Consider the following 19960-nt stretch of genomic DNA (forward strand, 5'->3'; position numbering starts at 1 on the left):
TTTTGATGTTTGCAGTTTACTATTTTTTAAAATAGAGCATATTCTCTTCAAGAAGAGAATGTTCTTTTTGAAAAAATATTTTTTAAAAAATAAAAAATAAGGGCAGATAAAAAATTTTTGTTTGAAAAACAAAACAGAATGGCATTTTAACAACAAACTTTCCAAGCAGTTGTCTATCGGTTAGTTGGCTCAGTGTTGGCCTCTACCTATTTAATTTGTACATAAATACAGGAAACAGTGTGAAGGGAAATATTCAGTTGTTTGTTGATGACACAAAATTGTGGAACATAGTTAATCAAGGCGATGTAGAGAACTTGTAGTATGATTTAAAATGCTAACAGTATGAGCAAAAAGGTAAGATGCCAGTTGAATATGGAAAAATATAAAACTATGCATTTTACAATTAAAAGATAACTGGTACTATGGAACTGTACCTCCATGAAATTGGACACTAGGAATGGAGAAAGAACAGAGGAAGTCAGCAAGTTCAATTACGTGGGATCCATTATTAATGTGAAGAATTGCTGTTCATAAGATATCAGAAAGAGATTAGGAATGGCTAAAACAACAGTCAGAAACTAGTCTAAAATCTGGAAGGATGGATCTATCTCCACAGTTGACAATTCTGGACGTAGCCTTTATGGATGTGAGACTTAGAACCTAAAGAAGTCTGATTGGAAAAGGATACTGCTTTTGAGATGTGGTATTAGAGAAAGCTGTTGAGGATCTCTTACACTGATGGATAGGTGCTAGAAAGGATCATTAGAACTTTGAGGCTCCTTAAGGATACTGACAGAAGAAAGTTGAAATACTTTGGACATTGAAGAAAGACTTCTCAAAACAGTAATAAAAGGCAAAGTTTCTGGAAAAAGAGGAAGGGGTAGGTTGTCAATGAGATGGATGGAGGGTGTGTAGTGACCGATATTTGTAGAGTTTGAGTCTCAGAAAAAAGCATACAACAAGAAAACCTGGTGAGAAATGGCATGACACATCACCAATGATATCCAATGAACAGATGGATGGATGGTAGATAGAAAGCTTAAGTTCAAATAGACATACTGCTAAGGTAGCTTATAGAATTACTTGGCTACTAAAGAAAACACAAACAAGCAGAGAGATAAGAATGATATGTATGGCTTCCTCTTTATAAAGGCCTTTATATAGCAACATATGGATTACTGTGCTCAGGTCTGGTCATCTGGGTTTCTTTGGGATGAGGAAATAGAGAGGATCCAGTGGTGAGCAATCAAGATGGTGAGTGGTGGTCTGTGGAATGCTCCCTGTGAAGATAGATAGCGGATTTATGGGTTGTAGAAGTTGGTTGTTAAGCAGAAAAGAGGGAATATGAGAGAAACATTTAAGTTACCAGAAGGGTTTTATAGGACTGATTGTATTGATTGAAAAGAAGAAATTTTTCAGCATATTGCAAAAGTGACCAAGGTAGCAAATAAGAATACTTGGTTATTGAAGAACACACTAGCAAGCCAATATAAGAAAGTTACCATTCCTTTTTATAAAGCTTTGACACATCCACATCTGGATTGTGCACAGATCTGTCTACTAGGTTTCTTGGAAATTAGAAGAAGGTGGAGAGGATCCAGAGAGTGAGTGACCAGATGGTGAAGGTCTGTGAAATACTTCCTACCACAACAGAATGAGAGCTTGCAGGTTGCAAAAGTTTGCTAACAGGTGTAAGAGAGGGAACATGATAGAAACATTTAAGTTTCTAAAAAGATTTTATAAGACTGATGAAGAGAAAATATTTCAGCATGATGGTGAGGAAGGGTCTTCAGACCCCATCTATGAATAAAATTCACACACATACAACATACATAACTTAAGATGGCAAAGATTCACATTATTTCAGATTACAAAACAGCTCCACAAAGCATCTTGTTCTAATGTGGCCATTCAGAGCTGATGACTGCAGGAAACATGCAGAAGTTACTTTCAATCCTTACTTTCAATAGAAAGTAATCTCTCAAACGAAGGGTAAAGAATAGAATGATATGAACAGAACAGAAGAAGGATAATAAAACAAAGCAACAAATGTATTGCAACTTTAAATATCTGCTTTTAACACATACTGGAGAATTTCAGAAGTCTTAAGAATTACAGAGAAAGAATTTCCAAAGAACAACACAAAAAGGTAGAGGCAAAATTTAGACTATACATAGAAGAGTGAGGCCTAACATTTACAATATATCTGGAGAAAAAATTAATAGTAAAAAAAGCTGTTCTAATATGCATATATTAAGTGGCTCACAACAAACTTGTATCTACATTCTAGGTGGATTAATATGTCTATCAAACCCAGCCATAAAAAATAAGAGTTTACTGTAATACTGGTTTATGTAATTTGTATTTTGGTTTAAGCCAATAAGAATACAATTTGGTTGGCTACATCCCAAATGGTCAGCCCATCCTCTTTCGTTCAGTATCCAGCTAGATACCCAACAGGGTGCACCAAGAGAAGGTGAGGCCTGGACATTAGGCCAGAAGTCCTGGTCGGTTCTCCGCATTCTTTTTAAAGGTTATGTGGAGGTCTCTTCTCAGTTATACAGCTTTCACCCTTAAGCACCCCACCTGCAGTAGGAGTAGATGATTCGACCAGAAATGCTTAATTATGATGGTATAAAAGTCATACAGTGGCTGCACTTCATAGTTCAGAAGGCGTGGAAAGAGGGACGAATTCCCAACGATTGGAGTAGAGCTTTCCTAGTACCCATATATAAAAAGGGAAATAAAACTGAATGTGACAATTACAGAGGTATTTTTCTAATGAGTGTTCCTGGTAAGATTTATGCTAGTATACTTGAGAAACTGTTGAGAAGAGCTGTGGAGAAAAAGCTTGGTGAAGGCTGGATTCAGGCCAAACAGAGGCTGTCAGGATCAGATCTTCACTTTACAACAAATAGTCAAGAAATCAGGAATATAACAAAGATCTGTATTTAAGTTTTCTCAATCTGGAAAAGGATTTTAAGGTACCAAGAGAGAAGCTATTCAGTACACTGCAGTTATATGGTGTCAATGGGGCATTATATCAAGCAATGCTTAATCTTTATTTGAGTTTTAAATCAGCAGTTAGGATTGAAGGAGGTACAGGAAGATGGTTTAATGTTAAATCTGGTGTCAGACTATCCCCTCTGTTATTCATTATCTATATGGATCACATTATGAAGGAAAGTGGTATTAAACATGATATCAAAATTGGAGATGTTAATGTCAGCTCTTTGCTTTATGCAGATGATGTTATACTTCTAAATAAATCCGCTGCAAGTCTGCAGGATTCTCTGACTAAATTGAATAACTGTTGTAATAGTATGGTATGAAGGTCAGCAATAAAAAGAGAAAGACGTGACAATAGGCAGAATCATTGAAAATGTCAACTGTGTTGTGAATGGAGAATCTGTGGAACATGATTCTCATTTCAGCTACTTAGGCACAATTTTTAGTGAAGATGGTAAATTAAATATGGAAATAGACAACAGAATCAACAAAGCTGGTATGGTAGGAAGTCAACTAAATAAATTCATATGGAATAAGAGAGAAATTAGTAAGAACACTAAATTAGCTGTATACAAGACAGTGTTTAAACCAGTTTTAACTTATGGATCTGAGAGCTGGGTCAGAAGTAAAACACTTGACCAAGTCCTGAGAAAGATTAGAGGCATGAACAGATTTCATCAATGGCAATATCATATTATAAATGAAGATATTAGGAAAGAACTTGACATTGTCAGCATCCAGGAATGCATTAGCAGAGCTAATCTCAGGTGGTATGGTCACTTAAACAGAATGGGCGAGGAAAGATTAGTAAAAAAGTTCTCTGCCAGGTTGGCAGGAAAACGACCCAGAGGAAGACCAAGATATAGATGGATTGATAAGGTACAAAGTAACTTAGACGACAGAAATATAAGATCTGATAATGTTGGAGTTGTGACAAGTAACAGACTGATTTGGAGGACAATTGTAGATAGGACGTTAGTAATGATGTAAATTTTTCATGTAGTACTATCATATCCTGTACACCCCTTGAGGGTACATAGCAGGAATTTGATGATGATGGTTTATGTAGAAATGATATATTTTAATAAAAAAAGTAGCACCTAATTTTTATTTTTTGACTCACCATTTTCGTGGATTTATAATCCAGTTAAAACCAGAACTATTTTTCCTTTAATGATCCATCTTTGTCAGCTTCAAAAGAATGGAAAACAAATTAGATAGTACAGTATGTAATCTCTAGGATGCTGATCTTATTTGAATTTATAAATATATTAATACTCTCTCTGAAAAATAAGAACATTTCATAAAGGAGCAGTATTTTATCCAAAAAAATAAAAAAAATTATAAAATACAAGATGCATAACACTATTTTTAGCTAGCCTGGTAGGCCAACTGAACAGCACCCATTCTCCATCCAACAATTTGTAGGATTGAATCCCATTGCGGGCATGGGTGTTTGGTAAAAGCCTGCTCTGGATGAGCTTGTATATCACAATGAGTTTATATGGCTGGTCTTAAAATCACACAACAACATTTCACTGATCAATTTAACATTTTATAAACTGAAGTATTCAACAGAAAAGTGGTGTATTCTAATGTAGTGTGCAAATTTCAAACTGTAGTCACATTAATAAAAATTTGTCTTTAACAACACTTGTGACAATGAAACTCGTTTTAACTGAAACAAACGAAAGGTTTGTTTGAATCTTGTTTCAATCTCGTGACACAAGAAATTGAAATCTAAACTAGTGCACCAACAGGGTTACAGAAAAAGTGATATTAAAAATAATTATATAGAAATAGCTCATTTATTTTATTGTATTTTATTTCTATTGCATAGAAAGATATACACATTACAGAAAGTCTCACTTCAAATATATTTGCCACCAGCTTCTTCTGTGCTGCTTATTTCATACAATATTCTGTAGCCCTGATGAAGCTACCAGATATTTAATAAAACTTAATATTTTTTAATTGAATGTACATATGAACAATGTTAAACCCCATCAATACTTTTATGTAACATACTATTGATGAACAGCTTGTTTTTCTACCCACTACAGGGTGAAAGCCTCTCCCACTGTTAGTGTTGGGTCTACTACTCCCATGGTGACCCAGTACATATTATTATTAAGAGCCCTCCAGGGAGTCATGGACTCATTGAGGGAGGCCACATACTACACACACCAGCTATCATACTTATTCTTGAATTCATTCAAACTGCTGGAACTCACAACATCCAACGGCAATCCACCCTATTAGAGAAAAATCTAGCACACATCCCCTACGTGGCATTCATTCTCAACTTCCAAGGATGCACTCTTGTCCTTTTCCCACCCTCCATAAATTGAAAAATTCCATCAATTGAAGTCTTGTATGAACCTTTCAAAAGTTTGTACGTATCAAATCATATCTACTCTTTCTCCTGTTTGCTAGTGTCTGCAGTCTACAAATTCTCAATCTGTCTTCATAATCAGTATTCCACAATCCTGATACCATTTTTAACACTCTCTCCAATATATCAGAATCACAACAGAAACCAGGAGACCAGACCTGTGCACAATAGTCCAAGTGAGGTCTTATCAAAGTCTTGTAAAGAGCAAAATGACATCCTTATCTTTACATGTGAAAGTTTGCTGTTTCACCATTGCAATTATCTTTTGAGTGGTATTTGCAATCTTTGCCACATGGCTCCTGAACTTCAACTTGCTATCTACTAACACTTCAAGATCCCTAGCCTCATCAGTTTCTTCTAGCAAAATCCCACCAATATAATACAACATTGGATATCTAATCATGCCAAAGTGAATGACTTTACATTTACAGACATTGAACTGACATCCATTTGCCCATGTCCACGATTCCAAACCTATTCAAATCATTCTGCAAGTACTTCATATCAACAGCATTCCTGATTACCCTACCTATCTTTGCATCATCAGCAAATAGCTGTATGTCACTTGTCAAATCCTTCCCAATATTATTAATGTACACATTGAATAACAGTGGACCAAGCACTAATCCTTGTGATACACCACTGGTTTCCTTAAATCTTGCAGACTCACATTCCCCGTATACCACTTTTTGATATCTGTCATTTAGTCATCTTCTTATCAACACTAATATTCTATAGTGCAAACCTGTATTCTAAAATTTATGCAGCAGTGCATCATCTTGTATTCTGTCAAAAGCCTTAGCAAAACCCGAAAGTATCATGGTGTATCCTTTCCCCTTGTCTAGTTCAATAGCAATATTGTTATAGAATGTCAGCAAGTTGCTAAAATATGAACTTCCCTTAGTAAACCCATGTTGCTTATTGCAAAGTAGAGATTCATTGTCAACTCATTTCTGAATGTGAGCTCTAAATAATTTTTCCATAATCTTCACCACCCCTCCTGAGATACTAATTGGTTGATAGTTGGATACATCGATCTTTGCACTACCCTTGACAATAGAATTACCATACATTACATCCATTCCTGCAGAATCTTCCCTGTTCTGAGACTCATTAAAAAGCCTGGTCACAGGAATAGCCAGATCATCTGAACACTCTTTTAGCACACTGATATCAGTCCCTATTGCCGAATTCTTATTCGGTTTGTGCAACAGCTCTAATACATCCTCCTCATACACCTGAGTTTCTTCATCGAGTGAAGATGTAGCAGTGAGCTCAATGTCACGTACATCAGGTTGATAACTTTTAACAAAATTGGAACTCATTAGTTGAACACCCTCTTCTGCATCTGTAACCCTCAACACCATCTGCATTTAGAAGAACTATTCTTTCATATCCATTCTTTCTTTTACTTGCAGCATATTGATAGAATTCTTGTGGGTTATCTTTAGCACACAGAGCCAATTTATTTTCATACTCAGACTTTGCTTTCCATACAACAGTTGCGACTATTCTAGCCTGCTGCTTATAATTTTCATAACAGATATATATATACTGTGTGCACAAGGATGATGCACACTGTCCTTGCACATCATCCTTTTCTTACGAATCTCTTGCTTAATAAGATTACATATCCGTTTGACTCCTACCCTATTTATTCTTCGAACTCTCGGGACACATTCCGATATCGCATCATTTAAGTACTGTTTAAATACTTCCCATGCGCTGTCGATATTCTTCCCGTCCAGCAACCGATCTCATATTGGGGGAGTATCTATCCTTGGATGAATGAATGTATGAAGGTGGAAGACAATCACAAACATCCATGCCTATGCAGGATTTGAAACTGCAGCTACGTGGCTGGAGTGTGGATACGCTAACCATTCGGCCAACCAGGCCGGTGTTAGATACTGAATGGAGAACTTCTTGACAAGTTATTCATTCAGGATCTAACATGCAAGCTTTACAAAATAAAGAAATTTGCATAATACCTGCTTACCAGTAGAAGATGAGAAACACCTAAATTATTGTATGTGAAAGGTTATATCAGAATGTGTAAAATATTAGAATTAATTTATTGCAAAACAGAAAGCTAAAAATCAAGAATAATGTCAGATTAGCATTCTATGTAAAGGAATAATGACTTAATTTATGTATTATCAAACTATCATAAAATCGTAAGTCGCTAGATAAGAAATGACTAATAGGATCAACGGTCACGTCTAAGCTGCAAGTACCTGTCGTAACGCCGAAGGCTGTAGCTTACGGGGAAGGCTGACATAATCGCTTTTCCTTGAAAACAACACCTAATAGTAATGAGTGAAAGCAAGGGGGATCAACCTAAGGGTGATGTAAGCTATGGATCATGCGAAAAACAATACAGAAAAGAGGGCATTGAGAAAAAGTATTTAAGGCAATATGCGCCAAGCTCAAGGCTTTTTTTCCTGTTTTCTTTGGGGATTTTGGAGATTGAGGACTCTCGACGAGGGATTAGAGATAGGACAAGCCGAGGGTGCTATGTCGATGACAGCCAGCCGTATTCATGATCTGCGCTGAGAGGTATTCCATGGAGATCTGTATGAGAATCAACAGCTCATGCAGAATGGTGCCAAACGCTGAGCGACCCACCAGAGCAAGCGGAGAAAGCTCATAGCAACAGCCCATTTCTTGATTTGTGTCCGGTAGCAGAGAACGGAACAACTCAGTCACGAGACGAAGGATGACCCGAGCAACACGTGGGCTAATAGACCTTCAGAGGGACTTGGTAAAGTAAAGATTCTTTTGTTTTATATCTTGAGATTGTTTGAGGGTAGATGTGTCTTGATAAAGCAAGACTGAGGACATTTAGAGAACTTTGATAGGATAGAGTAATTAATACAGCCAATTCTATTAGACAAAGAATTGTATATCACAAATCTCTAACATGTATATGATTGAAATAGTGAAAACCCTTTGTTAATTGAGTAAACTTAACTAAGGGAGAAATGATTTGAGAAATATCTATTTAAAGTGAATGAAGGAACTTGACTCGAGTGTAACATTGTTTTACATGATTTTGCATGTCAGTTTATGTGAGAAAATCAGATTAGTATTGAACAGTTTGTATAGATAAGCATAAGACATTAACTTAGCTAGAAATTCAGAAGTTTTGATAACTTGATACAAGATTTAATGTACCTATCTTTCAGTATTAATAAACATGTTTTGTTATTTGAATCTGAGTCTTCCTGAATTCGAGGTGTCAACCTACCACTTATAAAATTCGAACCAAATAGCGGGAAAGAGTTTAGAAAATTATATAATAGAAATTAGATCTTAGGTCACGACTGTAAGGAACCGAGATCTATATACTTGTGTGTGAATTTAGATTAACGTATATGCCTAAAACCTAGGAATATTTCTCTGAGCCTGAATTATATTCTTGTTATAAGAAGCTGGCTGGCACAGTTAAAATATAAATTTGCCAGTTTCTGAAGAGGAAATATCCCTAGGGGTCAACCCGAGTTATATGTATTAAGGAGAAAGATAAAAATTTAGGTAGAAGGATATAGAGAAGACTGAATCAATTTGGAGCATACTTAAATACGTACTCTAATAAGGAAAAAAAAATACAGAGACGTTACACCAGCATACTATTGATAAATTATATAAATTCTCACAGACAAGCTTATACGTTGGTTATGCATTACTAAATCACTTAAGGAATTGACAATGTAGATAAGAATATAAATTAAACTAACACTTTAAAAAATATTTCCGATATTTCGGCAACGTCACGTTGCCATCTCCAAACTTGCCTGTTTGGGCATTTGGGCAGGACAGCAAATATCAGAATTTCAGAACAGAAGGGCTACATCTGGTTTCACAAGTAAATCCACTCTGGTCTTGCAGACCATGCTCTGGATACACGCCACAGAATATGGAGGAAGAAAGCTACAGCAATACACTGTGGCAAATACAAATTCAAAAGACTATTCATAGAATCAGCCTCAGCCCTAAGAAACTCTCCAAACTTCAACACATTTGGTTGTATGAGAATGCCCCAAATTTGGGAGGCTTACATCAGCAGACCTTCAGCCCAACAGCCAAGAACACCGACATAAGCCCGCTATGGGGCACCATCAGGGATTTTAGGAGAACAATAGCTTCATCACTTCATTCTCAGTTACTGTGCTGTAGTGCCTACTTGCACGTGCCTTTTTTGCAAGTTCCTTTTGAAGATGGCAATGTGACGTTGCCAAAATATTGGAAATATTTATTAAAGTGTTAATTTATATTTTTATCTACGTTGTCAATTCCTTAAGTGATTTAGTAAATGGTATAAATGTTTATTTTATCATTAAAAGCTTAAACAGAATGAATTACTTTCATATATCTGACAGTTTGTGAGACATTAAACAGCAAATGCAATTAAGCTGATAGGTGTTAGATGAATTTTTTTCTCATCTTTTCTGGAAAGCTGTAATACGTAGTTAGCTAATGATTAAAAGAGTACATATCAAATTCCTGATATGCATGTCGAGGAGTGTACAAGATACGATTTAATCATGTAGCATTACATGATTAAATTTATTATTACTAACTTCTAATCAACAATTTTTTTCCAAATTAATCTTATTTTTGAAGCTGCTGATAATGAGTTTGTTCCGGTATCTAATTTTTCTGAAACTTGTTTGCCTTGTTTAACTCTGGGCAATGCCTGAGCTGTCGTGACATTTCATCTTCTGCCATCATTTTGTTTTCGGTTTAATGCAATTCAATTTGGTTGGCTATGTCCCATTATACTCAGCTCTACCTCATTTATTATCAAGATGGATACCTATTAACAGGGCACACTGCAAGACGAGGACTGGACATTAGGTTGGAAGTCCCAGTTGGTCCTCTGCATTCTTCTACCTAACTTAGGAAAACCACGTTAGGTAGGGATTACACATTCCTATAATCATCAAATTCCTGATATTTCTCTTCGAAAAATGTACATGATACTATGATAGTACTACAAGTTAGGCTATAACTATCTTCCTATCATCAATTTAACTCCAGATCAGTTTGTTATTTGTCAGGAGTCCAATATTTTCAGATTAATATTTCAGCCTTCTAAGGCACGTCTGCATTAATTCACCTAGATTTTCATCATCTAGGTCTTTTTTCTTGCCATCTTGATATCAAACATTTAAAACATTTTGCTAAACTTTCCTCTCCTATTCTGTTTTACTAACCAAACCATAACTATTATTTTTGAGGAAATTATAATGCACACTGAATATTAATTAGAATAACTTACATCTGATAAGCCAAATTACCATCATCAAACAAGGAGCAATATGTGCATGCAGGCATTAACACTGGGTAAATGAGGTTGAAGAAATACAACCGAAGTTGGGCTCAGACTCCTAAATTGGGTGGTTTTTGGCCATTGAGCAGATCTGAGGATGTGTGCTTCTCAAATTTAGGGTAGTTTCATCCACTGAAATTTGTTGAGGTTTGGAAAGTTTTCAGGGCTAAGACAGATTCCAGGAATAGCTTCTCATATTTGTATTTGCTTCAGTGAAGTAGAGCGGCCTTTTTCCAGCATATCCTACAGTGGGTGTCTGAAGCATGGTCAGCCTTACCACTTATATACCACATAAAATATTGCCATGCCTGTCAGCTCCACCAAAGACCAGCCACATTCCCTCAACCTTCCAGGTGTTTGTTTACCAGGTCCTTTACAGTTGCCAGCTGTGCTATTATTGCCAAACAGGTAGGACAACCTATATAAAAATTTCTAAACACGAGTTACCTTCAGTTCCACCATTACAACTACTCTGAACTTGCTGACCATGCTTTGGACACCCACCACAGGATATGCTGGAAGGCCACTCTACTCCACTGCAGCAAATACAAATATGAGAGCTATTCTTGGAATCTACCTTAGCTCTAAAATACTTTCCAAACATCAACAAATTTGAATCCATGAAATTGTCCTAAATACAGGAAGCACTCATCCTCAGATCATCAGCCCAACAGCTAACAGACAACTTTGGTTGCCTTTCTTCAGCCTCATTTACCTGCGTGCAGATATCATTGTTCCTTGTTCACTGATGTCAATTTGACTTTGGCAAATATTGCAGTATTAAAGTTATTCTAATTAATATTCACATACATTATAATTTACTCAAAAATAATAGTTATGAATAGCCAATATCCAAAAGAATGACCAAAACATCTTTAGCTGTTAATTCATTTTTTTCCCTTGATATCTTCTTTTCATGATTCTACCAATAATCCTATCTTTCCTTCTCCAAATTTTTCTCGGACCTCCGATATCAGTGATCTCTAGTATAAAATCAACTGTTATTCTCAGATCCATACAATAAAACTGGTTTGAAGACTATCTGGTATATCACTATTTAGAGGAGAAAACATGTCAAGAGATCATAACCATATACATGCAAGCATGCTAACAAGAAGACAAAGACAGTACAGAAAAAAGTGTGATCCTAAATTCCTAACTAGCACCATCTATAAGTGACCTGATGAGATCTTGCACATTCCCCTAAAAGTCTCAAAACAAAATGACCAAGAAGAAATATTGGTCTAATCAGTGCTTTTTTTCTAGAAAAAAGGTGCCTGAACTCACATCTTGTTAAACTTTTTATTAACGAAAATGATATTCAAATCTTAATTTAAATGAAATATAAAGCAGCTATTATGAATGAAAATGAAATATAAAGCAGATCTTGGGTTCGAGGTTATATGGTGAGTGGTCGGTGTAATTTAGCGATCGTGTAAAATTGGTGATTTTTGGTGTTTTTTGAGCGTGTTTTTCCTTAGAAAAGGGTTTTTATAGTATATTAGAATGATTTTCATGTTTTTAGAGTATTTTGTGTGTCGTTATAATATTTTATTGGGGCTGTCGCCGCTAGAGGGATTCGTAGTGTGTAGTGTTCGTGAAAGCTCCAGATAAGATGAGTATTATTTTCAGTTATCGTTGATAAATTTATTTAATATTGCGTAGTTTTGTTTGCCTTGCGTCTCTTAGTGCATCTTTTTGTGTGTTTTTGGTGTGTTATAATTTATAATTTGATAAAATACATTGCAAGTAAGTATGGCTCCAGTACGAAGGAAAATGGCGGCCAGTAATGATGGTTCGCCATCTTTATGAAAGAATGGTAGTATAAAAGAGATGATTCAGTGTACTAGCTGCGAAATGTATGCTTTGTGGAGTGTGGTTAGATGATAATAAAGGAGTGAATGTGTGTAGAAAATGTAGGGAGGATGAGAAATTGAAGAGTATTTTGGATCGTGAGTGTGATATTTTTGTCAAACTTCAGAATGAAGAAAATAGGGATATGACAAGAAACGGCGAGGTTGAATTGTGAGAGTATGAATGTAGAAAGTGTGAATCACAGTATTAATGGTTTTACTGAGAATAAAAAAGACGAGATAGATGCAATGAGTGAGATCGCGTTGTTGAATGGTGCGACACAAAGGGCAAAACAGCAGCTAGAGCATATGAGCAAAAGTCGACTGAATGAACCAGCCAATAATAAAAAGTGTATGACAGGAAAAATAGACGGACGAGTGTGAACATGAACAAAATGAAGGATAGAGTGCTGTATGGAGACTCGTTAGTACGAGGTGTGATAGTAGAGGATTTGACAAAATCGTACCAACCTGGTGCGACCATAAAGGATGTAACTGAGTCTATTAGAGAACAAAAGGAAAGGGTGAAAGAAATGATTGTTGTGGCAGGTACGAATGACTTGAAAGGAGACAAAATGGAAATGATAGAAGACCTGAATGAATTGTTTGAGGTAGCAAAAGAAAAAAGTGAGAGAGTTAGAATGATTAGTCTTTTGCCATGGTATGACAGTGAAATGTTTAAAAGGAGGGCCATAATCGCGAATGACTATGCGTGGGTTATGTATGACGAGTGGTGTGGAATTTGTGGATGTGTGGAGTGAGTTCGATGGGCAAAAGGATCTATATAAGATGGATGGCTTGCATTTGAATGGTTACGGTGTAAGAAGACTTGAGAAAGTGTTGCTGAATGTGGTGAATGTGCAAATTCAGGGAAACTAGATTTATTAAGGGGGGGGAGTACATATACAGTCCTTAGGGAGGCAGTTGAATGTAAGAATGAATATAATATGCCCGAACAAATAAGGACAACAAATCAGAGTGGGTTAGTTAATATAAGGCATCAAGGTAGGGTTGGGGCTAATGGGGATCTTAAATTCATGTACACTAATGCTAGGAGTATTAGGAACAAGAAGGAAGAGTTTTTGGCCTTGGTTGGCACTTCCAGACCACAGGTTATTGGTATTAGTGAAACATGGCTGACTGTACATGATATAGCTAGTGGGATTGAATGTGATGGGTATAGTGTGTTCAGGAATGACAGGGAGAATAAAATGGGGGGGGGGGTATTGTTGATGATAGCTGATGAGCTGCAGCCAAGGAGAATAGAAGTTGAATTGCAGGATAGAGAAAAGAGCACAATTGAGGCCATTTGATGTGAGATTGTGGCTAGCAGAACTAAATATACAATTGGGTGCTGCTATAGACCAGGTGATGGAAAAAATGGTGGTGACAGTATGCACAAGCAAACAGAAGAAATGAGTGGAAGGAGGGTGATTATTATGGGAGATTTCAACTATGGTCGCATTGATTGGAGTGAGGAGAGGACACAGGGGAGGAAGGAATTGGATTTTATGCGGTTATTAAGGGATAACTATCTGCAACAGCATGTAATGGAAAATACTAGGGGTCAGAGAGTGCTTGATCTAGTAATTACATCTGAGGATTTGGCTGTAACAAATGACCACATTGCCACCAATCGGTGAGAGTGATCATAGGGTCTTGACTTGGGAGGTGGCTAAAGGTGTAGAATTTTCAATTAAGACAGGGTACGTGTGGAATTATTGGGCTGGAAAGTATGACAAGCTTAGGAGTTTGATTGGTTCAGTGCCATTGCATGTACAACTGCAAGGATTAGAAGTCGATAGTGCATGGGAGGTAGTTAAGAAGTGTTTGCATGAAGCAATGGCTGACTGTATACCTAGAATCCGAATAATAAATCAACTAGGGTTTAAATGGATGAATAACACCATTAAGCTTCAGCTGCAAAAAAAGAAAACTATGGAGAGAATTTAAGGAGAAAGGTGACCGGCAGGCATACGAACGGTATAAAGTGCAGGCCAGAAGGGTAACGAGTGTGGCAAGAAAAGCAAAAAAGGATTACGAAAGAACATTGGCCATGCAGGCTAAAGAGAATCCTAAACAGTTTTTTAGATATGTAGCAAGTATAAGGAAAAATGTACATGGCAGAATGATTTTAAAGAATGCCGATGGTAGGGAGGTAACTGAATCAGTTGTTAAAGTTGAGTTACTGAGTGAGCACTTTGCAAGAATATATCGTCCAGGTGGTGACATTGCAGAAACGAATGTACCAGTAGATTATACAGGAATTGTGGTGAATGAAGTGGAGGTGAGTAGTCTATTGCATAATCTCAATGTCAATACATCTGTATGATTGGATGGTATACCAGCTCGTGTTGTACGAGAAGCAGCTAAAGAATTGTCAGTACCCTTGACCATTTTGTTTAATTTGGGTCTCGGGTCTGGGTTAGTCCCGAGCAGGTGGAAAGAGGGGAAAATGGTTCCACTGCATAAAAGGTGGTTCCAAGACTGCTGTTGTAAATTACTGACCGATTAGCATATCAGGAATCATTGTCAAGGTCTTATAGAAATTAGTCAAGAAAAGAATGGATTGGATAGATGAAAATGGGATATTGTATGGGTGACAACATGGTTTTGTGAAGGGTAGATTATGCCTCAGTAACTTGCTCACGTTTTATAACACAGTGACGGCTGAACTGGATAAGGGTAATGGGTTTACAGTAATACTACTGGACCTTGCCAAGGCTTTTGATATGATACCACATAGAACCCTAATCAGTAAACTGGAGCAGATGGGGATAGATATAGGGTTGGTGAGATGGATAGGAGGGTGGTTGAAGGAGAGATACCAGAGAGTGGTTTATTCAGGAGGGGAGTCTAAAAGACGGCTTGTGACTAGTGGAGTGCCACAGGGCTCTGTTCTTGGACCACTGCTTTTCAATTTGTTCATCAATGATATAGGAAAGGATTTGAGAGGAAGTGTTCACGTGTTTGCTGATGATGTAAAGTTGGGTAGAGCAATTATGAGTGCACAGGATGTCAAAATTTTACAGGATGATTTGGATAGTTTGGAGGACTGGGCTAGGAAAAATGGATGTCAATTTAATGTGGCAAAGTGTAAGGTTCTGCACTTTGGAGTAAAAAGAATGGGAGCAGTATATCACATTACTGGAACCGTACTCCAGGAGATTGACGAGGCCAGGGATTTGGGAGTGTTGGTGGACAGGGAATTGATGTTTAAGGGGCACATTGCAAAAGTTACTAAAACAGCTCACCAAATCACTTGGCTTCTGAAAAATACTTTAACATGCAGAGACAAACAAGTTGTTGTTCCTCTGTATCGAGCCTTGATAAGATCCCATCTGGACTACTGTGCTCAGTTATGGGCAACAGGGTTTCTTCGTGATGGGGAGGAAGTGGAGAGGATCCAGAGACGAGTGACCAAGATGATAGCAGGTCTGTGGAATGAACCTTATTAGAATAGGTTGAAGATTTGTGGGTTGCAGAAATTGGTCGATAGGCGAAGGAGGGATGATATGATTGAGACATTCAAATTACTGAAGGGTTTCTATAAGATTGATCCAGAAGATAGTTTTGAAAATATGACTGGTGGTGGGAGGACTAGGAGCCATGAATGGAAGCTGGGCAAGAGCGTGGTTGACAAGGGTGTTAGAGCTAGGTTTTTTACTTGGAGAGTAGTGAATGAGTGGAATAAGCTTCCAGAGTCTGTTGTGGGGTGCTATGACCGTGAATGAGTTGAAGGCAAGGTATGATAGATACTGTGTGAATGTCGAATAGTTGTTCTTGACATGATGTTAGGGCCTCCCTCGATGAGTCTGTCGACTCCTTGGAGTTGCCCGGAACAATAATAAAAGCAGCTGTTGCTGTCACGGAGTCGCATAAATTAATTAAATATAATTTATCTTCAGTATTTTTTTTATTTTGGACATGATCAAATGTAAAATTAAACAAATTAAAATATACAACCAAAGACCAAATATTAAAAAAAAAAAAATGACGTTAAATTTACATCAATTCAATAAAGATATTTTTTAGATAAATAAGTATGCGCACGTGTTATGTATGCACAAACATTATTTCAAAAATTACTTTTGAAAAATAAAAAAAAATCTGTGTCGGAACACCGTTCCAATGAGTTATGCCAGAAAAAAAGCACTGGGTCTAATCATTTAAGAACTAAATAAAGTTGATTATTATTCCTAAATGTGTTTTCTCCTCTAAATAACAATATGAGTGATCATCAACATCTAAGAGCATCCATTACAACACACACACTGTTAGATAATGTTTTAACTAAGTTATTATTCCATATAAATTTATGTCATTATACCATACCAGTTTGCTTATTCTTAAATTATTCCTAGTGAAAATTAAAGATGCCAAGAAATTATATTCCTGGTTTATTGTATATTCAAGTGTAAGCAAACAAAGTTTACACTTTAAGTATCTTCACAACTAAGATACTTGTATATAGAGGCTAATGACTTTACATTAATTGCCTTAGTATTCCATAATGCAAAGGTATGTATACTTTTGGGTGTGTATAATAATGCTAAGCATTACTGGAAGGACCACTACCCAGTAATGAAAGTTATGAAAAATGTGTCAATAAGATTTGACACATTTTTCATAACTTATTAAAATCAGAGCTAGTCGCTACAAGTTTGAAAGGTATAACCAAGTGAAAAAAAAAAAAAAAAAAAAAAAGAAAATGGCTTATTTAATTTAATTTGCTTATTCTGTTGACTATTTCCATTTAATTTACTATCTTCACTAAAAATTATGCCTAAACCGCTGAAATACAAATACTGGCCACTGAATTAGAAACTTTAATATCATATCGGGCCTCTTTTAGCCCAAATTACAGGATGTGGTTTAGCATAGATCCCACAAGGCAGGGCCAACCCGAGGCTTTGGTACAAAAGGCACTAGCCTAAGAGTGCAATGGCTTTGGGACACCAACATCATTAAAAAAAAGTTATAGTGTTAAAGAGGAACAACCAGTCAAAGCGTTAGTGGTATGAGCAGTGTCCCCGAAAATGCTCTATATGCACTTTTTTTGGCTATATAATAACTATAAACTGCTTTTAACAATAAAGAATTTTATGATGCCCGTCTTGTCTTACAATGCATTGATAAAAACTGGCCTAGGGGTGCCACATACCCACAAGATGGCACTATCACAAAGTGTCGGATTGTATCTATGTCCACAACATGCCAGGCATTCAACAGATAGTCCTTCAACTGGCTGAGAGTTGACTTTGCTCCCGGATCTGTTTTTCTAACATGTCCCATATGTTCTGAATGGGGTTCAGTTCCGAGCTTTGTGGTGGTCAGATGGTGGAAGTCACTGTCCTGATCATTAAACCACTACTGAAGAATGCTTGCACAATGAACGGTGGGATTGTCATCTATGAAACAATTGTCACCTGCTTTAAAAAAGTCAACATTGCAGGACTGACTTGATTGGCAAGAATATTCAGATATTCTTTGGAATACAGCAGATCTTCCAGTAATATCAGGGTACCCATTTGGTATGAATAACACATACCCTATACCACGACACCACCTCTAGAGCCTTGAATTGTTTAATAGGCAGGCTGCATTCATTGTTTCATGGGACTCTTGCCAAACTGTCTATCGTTGGTATACCAATCCAATTTTCCAGTCATGTGTTTCTGACACTGCTGTAGACAAACTTTCCTGTTCTTTGCAGAAATCAGCGCTTTCCATATGGGTATGTGACTGCCAATACAAATCCTCTTCAATTTCCTGCTCTATATTAGTGGTCAGGAACAGCCATCATTAAATGCTTTGATCAACTGCTGCAAACATGAAGTTCTGTTTGTCCATACACGCCTGCTCAGACATGTGTTACAAGGTGATCAGCATTCATTTTGGTAAATTATGGAGACTACAACCATGTTAGGAATAATTACTTTAATTTCCCAATGTTTTGACCTTCATATTAAAGTCATCATCTGACACACACAAAGACAAATTATATTATATTTCAAACAGTATGCCAAAGTGAAATGATCTGATGAACTGTTATTCTACGGGCCTGACCTCAAGTGGAAAAAAACACTTGATCAAAGCAATATTCTATTTATAACATCATCAGAGGACAAATTCATATAGTTTTAATACAGCAAAACTGGTGGTCTAATCAATAATTTAACATAGGTGTTTGTTAAATTATTGACTGAAACTGTAGAGAATATAATAAAAAAATTAAAAGCCTTATAAAAAAATAACTCAAAAGGACATGCTAGCATTTTTTTAAAACCATAATCTGAGAATCCTTTGAAACCATACATAACCTGCTTCATGTCTCCGAGAAGCAGAGGAGTGGTCTCACACTGAGCAATGAAAATCATCTATAACGTAAATACATTCACAAACATCCATGCCACAGTTGAATCTGCAGTCTAAGTTGGAAAGTGAGAAGATACCTATTCATTCAACCAGCTAAGATTATTACATACAAGGTGTAACAGCTGAGATTTCCATAATATAATGAATGCAAAAATGTGAATAACCAAGTCTACAACCATGTCCTTTAGTATTGCTGCCTCACAATAGAATGATCATCTAAAATTTTTTCAGAAAACTATAGATGATAACTCTTCTCCACCAACTCTGTAATCCTGAGTTGGTGGAGAAGATCCTACAGCATCTAATGTCCACTAAGAGTTAATTGCATGTGTTCTCTAGCTGATTTTGCATACATATAGGATTAAAAACTAGGGTTACTGGGAAGGGAAAAAAACCTACCACCTCTGTATGAGATTGACTAACTTGCCTTCCATTGAAAAAACCCCATATAAAGATTACTCACATCATTATGAGATTTCAACTCAGGTATTTGAGTATGCTTCTGCATGCGTAGTATGGAGGCACTCATCATGGTTCACGTTTTCCTACAGCATAAGGAACTTCTTTGGGAGACAATGTTTTTCATATCATTCATGAGCTTGATGCTATGATGACATAAGCTACATCAAGAATAAGTGACTTATTGCATGCAGAACTTATTAAACACAATTGGAGAGTGATCACAAAGAAAGAATACAGTTAAAGTAATTTAACGTAATTTAATTAAAAAAGTAATTCAATTTTCTGAAATAAAATGGCAGTAAAGTGCATTATATTTAAAAGCAACAAGAAAGGTATACTGAACTGCGTATGCTGAATTTGTAACTTATTTCACAAAACCATTTTGATCGATGCATTTCACTGAAAGAATTCTTCATTTTACTGCTTAATAAGTTTGACATTTTATTAATTTGGTAGCACATGATTATCTGGTTATATTTAGTTAACTCTCCTAAAGGAAAAAATCGAGCATCAAACTACGATAGTCAC

General features: G+C 36.5%; 1 protein-coding gene across 1 annotated transcript in view; it reads right to left on the reverse strand.

Annotated features, from left to right (window-relative positions):
* The window catches only part of ebo (exportin ellipsoid body open), a 292683-nt gene that overhangs the window by 272222 nt on the left and 501 nt on the right, over nt 1-19960 (reverse strand). Inside the window, exon 2 of the mRNA XM_090415530.1 lies at nt 4133-4200. Coding sequence (XP_090271656.1) covers nt 4133-4135 — 3 coding nt within the window. The 5' untranslated portion in view covers nt 4136-4200. The remainder of the gene's footprint in view (nt 1-4132; nt 4201-19960) is intronic.

The sequence above is a fragment of the Typopeltis vanoorti genome, chromosome 3 (assembly GCF_054136105.1).
Source record: "Typopeltis vanoorti isolate ZY-2024b chromosome 3, IOZ_Tvanoo_1.0, whole genome shotgun sequence".
Lineage (NCBI taxonomy): Eukaryota > Metazoa > Arthropoda > Arachnida > Uropygi > Thelyphonidae > Typopeltis > Typopeltis vanoorti.